Source organism: Telopea speciosissima, chromosome 1 (genome assembly GCF_018873765.1).
Source record: "Telopea speciosissima isolate NSW1024214 ecotype Mountain lineage chromosome 1, Tspe_v1, whole genome shotgun sequence".
Lineage (NCBI taxonomy): Eukaryota > Viridiplantae > Streptophyta > Magnoliopsida > Proteales > Proteaceae > Telopea > Telopea speciosissima.
Window position 1 is genome coordinate 31,451,301 of NC_057916.1, and position 3,948 is coordinate 31,455,248.

The window sequence follows — 3,948 nt, forward strand, 5'->3', positions numbered from 1 at the left end:
TTTAGCATTGTTGCTCAAAAAAATAAAGTGGGGCCGGGGGGCGCTAGTCGGATTAAAACTTCTGCAATTCCTTCATCTTGCGGTGTCTTGCAATTTGGACCTGACAGCTCGATTTTGGGAAGATGCTTCATCCAAAGGTGCGAGCTCGATTGACACAATCTGTATTTTTTTTTTCTTTCTTCTCAAGCTCGGCACCATTGGATTGAATATTGCATCATCCACATGTCGAGCTTTCAAGGCACCGTAAGATTAAAAAGCTGCAGAAGATTTTTTACTGAGCTCTTAAAATGAGGTCCCAGAAAAAAAAAAATTTAAAAGAACTCTGCTATTGCTGTTGCAGATGGACTTGGCTATGGTGTTTGATCTATCTCTGTCGTCTTAATTTTTTATTAGATTCCATAGAATATGTGGTAGAGTGGAATTGGGGATTGGAGGTTGCAGCAGTGGAGGTGGTGGTTGGAGGTTGCAACAGTGGAACAAAAAGAAATGAAGAAGTGGGTTCCTTTGAGTGATATATACTATATTTCCTCTATTCCAAAGTAAGAATTTTATTGTTTTTGACTTTTTTTCACAAATTGAAGTGAATGAGGATGGTGATAGAGAGAAGCAATGGCCTTCTAGAGGGTTCATTTTGGTTGAAATCGGAGAGAGATGAAAGTGAGAAAATAACCTAACATACATAGGGCTCCTGTTGATGGCAATGCTGAGGGTGGGGTCTAGGGAAATTCCTCCTAATCATTGTTCTGCTCCTTGCCGGCTCCATGCCAAGGAGGAGATGGTTTTATTTGAATTCTGATGTTTCCATTTGGGGATCTCTCTGATGAACTTGTATTCTAGTTTTTCATTTTTAATACATATTTTGCTGATCTTTAACAAAAAAACCCTGACATACATAGTGGAAATCAAAGAGATGAAAGTGAGAGAATACGAGTTGTAGGTCTTGAATACCTCACCAGAAGTTGCAGGTCTTGAGTACGAGCATGGTCGTTGCTCCTCTTTGATTTCGTTCACCAAAAGTTTCAGGTCCTCTCTTCCGCTATAGAAGATATGACATGGTTAGAGTTCATCCCTTGAAGCCTTAAAGGTTTGGAGAAATGAGGGTAAAGTTGATAGAATCTTTAAAACTTAGGGTAGGGGAATGTAATTTCTCTTTATTAATAACTTTATTTCAAATTTAACAGAAAAATGTATTTTTTATTTTATTTTTCATTGAGGAACAAATAATTAGAAAAGTAGATAAAACAAAATATTTATATTTTTCTTTTCTTCTTTATTTATTTCTTTGCCAAACAAAAAACAACCATGGGCTATATTACAAACAGTAACGTTATCCAAATTACGGATTTAAAAAGCGGAAAAGGCTTTCCCTTTATCCCTAATCAAATAAAAGTTAACTGAGCATTCTAAGCTCAAACACAGGTTCAATATTACTTCCTCAACTCGATCCTCACCGGAAAACCACCTTTCATCTTGGAGGACAAGTAAGAAACGAAAAGCGGATCAAATTCCTTTTCCGCCGGCACCACCCGATACTTCTGCATCACACCTGCAACTATCCTCTGCATCTGCAAGAAAGCCATATCTTTCCCTAAGCATACCCTTGGACCTGCTTGGAACACTGGGTATGTGTATGGATCTTTTCCCACAAACTTCACCTTCCCAGAAGGAGAGCTTTCCTCTTTCTCAAGCCACCTCTCCGGTCGAAACTCCATGCAGTCTTTGCCCCATATCTTTTCCATCCTCCCCATTGCATAAGGAAAGTATGTCACTCCCGTTCCTTTCTTCACAAATGTACCGTCCGGCAGAACATCGTTGGCGGCTGCGAATTTAGCGTCATTTGGTACCGGTGGGTACAACCTCATGGTTTCGCAGATGGCTGCATGAGTGTAAACTACGTGCTTCACATGGTCGTAATCAAGAGATTCCGGCTTCTCCTTCAACTCCTTCATTAATTCTTCTTCTACACGAGGGTTGCGAGAAACTAACAAGAAGAACCAAGTCAAGGCTGCCGACGTTGTATCCCGGCCAGCTAAGATAAAGCTGATCACCATATCTGTAGCAAAACGTTCGTCAGAATGGCCAGAGTTCAAGATTCTTGAGAGGAGGTCCTGTGTTTCTAGAGAAGATTTCTTCTCTTCCAGTTCCCTTCTCTTTTCTCTCACCACCTTTGTTGCGAATTCACGAACTGTTGCGTTTGCTTCTCGTAGACGTTTCTCCGACCCAATATTAAGTGCACGTTTAAGCTTCCAAAAGGGTGGAAATATGTAGTGAAACCTCTCACTGCTCAACTGGGTAGCAGCTTCGAATGCTTCGGCGAAATCGGATTTTGGCTGTGGGAATGATGGAGACAGACACGCCGGGTCATAACCAAAAGCAATTTTACAGACGTTGTCGAAGGTAAACCTCTGAAGGATGTCTTGGAGATCAAGTACGTAATTATTAGTAGCAGCATCAAACAGTAGAGGAAGGAGACGGTCGAAGACCTCGTCTTCGACAACAGTTTCAATGAACTTGCGGAGAGATTTGGTGTTGAATTCATGGCTGGATATCTGTCTCTGAAACCTCCAGTTATCGCCGTCGGCATTAAAGATGCCATCGCCGAGGAAATTGGTGAGAGTGTCTCTAAAGAAGTCTCCTTTTGGGTAGAGATAGAATTCGTTTTTGAGAATGTGTTGGACGTTGGCTGGGTTAGTGGTTACGAGCTGAAGATGGCCAAGAGGGCGATTAAGAAGAATGTTTCCATTGGGACTCTTTTGAAGAAGTTCTGTAGCCCATTGGTTGAATTTCTCTTGGTTAGCGGAAATGGCAATTGATTGTCCCAACAATGGATATGATTTCGGGATTTTGGTTGTTTGAGATGAAACTACTGAAGATAAAGACTTCTTCTTTTGCACTTGATTGAAGCTAGTTTTGATGATGAAGAGGAAGAGTGGGACAATGACTAGTAGGAGAGACGCTAAGAACTCAAGCTGAAACATGATGGAGTTGTTAAGAAGAAGACAACTACTAGAAGAGAAGCTGATTGTCTTGTCTTGATGAGTATCTCTTCTCTGCATCGTAGTAGTGAATTTATAGGAGAAAAAATCTTTGACGAAGCAAGCAGGAGGTGTGAGTTTTCCACACTTACCTAAAATGAATGGGACAGCCTAAACTGACTTTGACTACCAGAGCAGTTCTTTGATAATTACCAAATCAAAGATAACCTAGGCAATAAGGAGAAAAGTATTCGGTCAACCAGTTCAGGGATTTCTTGGTCTGGAACTTCCGACCACTCAAATAGAATTGTCAAAATTGTCTTGCATTTTTTGTTTTGTTTTATTTTTTCTTTCTTTCTATTATATATTATCCTTAAAGTGGATGTTCTTTCCAAATGTGTTTAATTTTTTAAAAATAAAAAAACTTATAAAATTCAAAGAAAAAAAACCAGGAAAGGGTGCTGCCACACATCTCTAGGCATGCACCGAGATGTGTGCGGTACAACTCAACCGTTGGATGTCTCCTGAGCGCATCCTAAATGCGAGCCTCCCTGAAGACGATCCTAATCCATTTCCCAGTGCCATTAATAAGAGGGACCCCACCAGACAGTGGTAGGGTGGTCATTGCACCCCCTTCTTAGGAGCACTGGTGAACTAGACTAGACAGGGAACTAGGGGGATAAAGATCCCAAACAACCAATTAGAGCATCACAAATCATGATTGCTCAATCTAGAGTACGTGTATTGACCGGCATGCATAAAGAAACCATTTACCTTCCAGACTTCATTCATGTCTATGACTTGTTTGATTGGAGATTGGATCAGATCTATAATTCCATGTTTATACTATGGGCTGCAATCATGTTAGGCTGGGCCGGTTTTGTTTATATATTTAATCAATGGTTATTAAATGTAAATTATGATACTTAATGGATGGTCCTTATCTTGCTTACATCTTTACATATATAAATAT

General features: G+C 40.2%; 1 protein-coding gene across 1 annotated transcript; it reads right to left on the bottom strand.

Moving 5' to 3' along the window:
* Positions 1 to 1,389: 1,389 nt before the first annotated feature.
* Positions 1,390 to 3,027, bottom strand: LOC122660053 (cytochrome P450 94A1-like). The gene has a single exon (XM_043855229.1). It carries the CDS (start codon positions 2,976 to 2,978, stop codon positions 1,428 to 1,430), a length of 1,551 nt encoding a protein of 516 aa, XP_043711164.1. The 5' UTR covers positions 2,979 to 3,027; the 3' UTR covers positions 1,390 to 1,427.
* Between the last annotated feature and the right edge of the window lie 921 nt (positions 3,028 to 3,948).

What these genes read in the sequence shown, in the direction of transcription:
- LOC122660053 (XM_043855229.1), bottom strand. Translation starts at nt 2,978, where the DNA reads ATGTTTCAGCTTGAGTTCTTAGCGTCTCTCCTACTAGTCATTGTCCCA.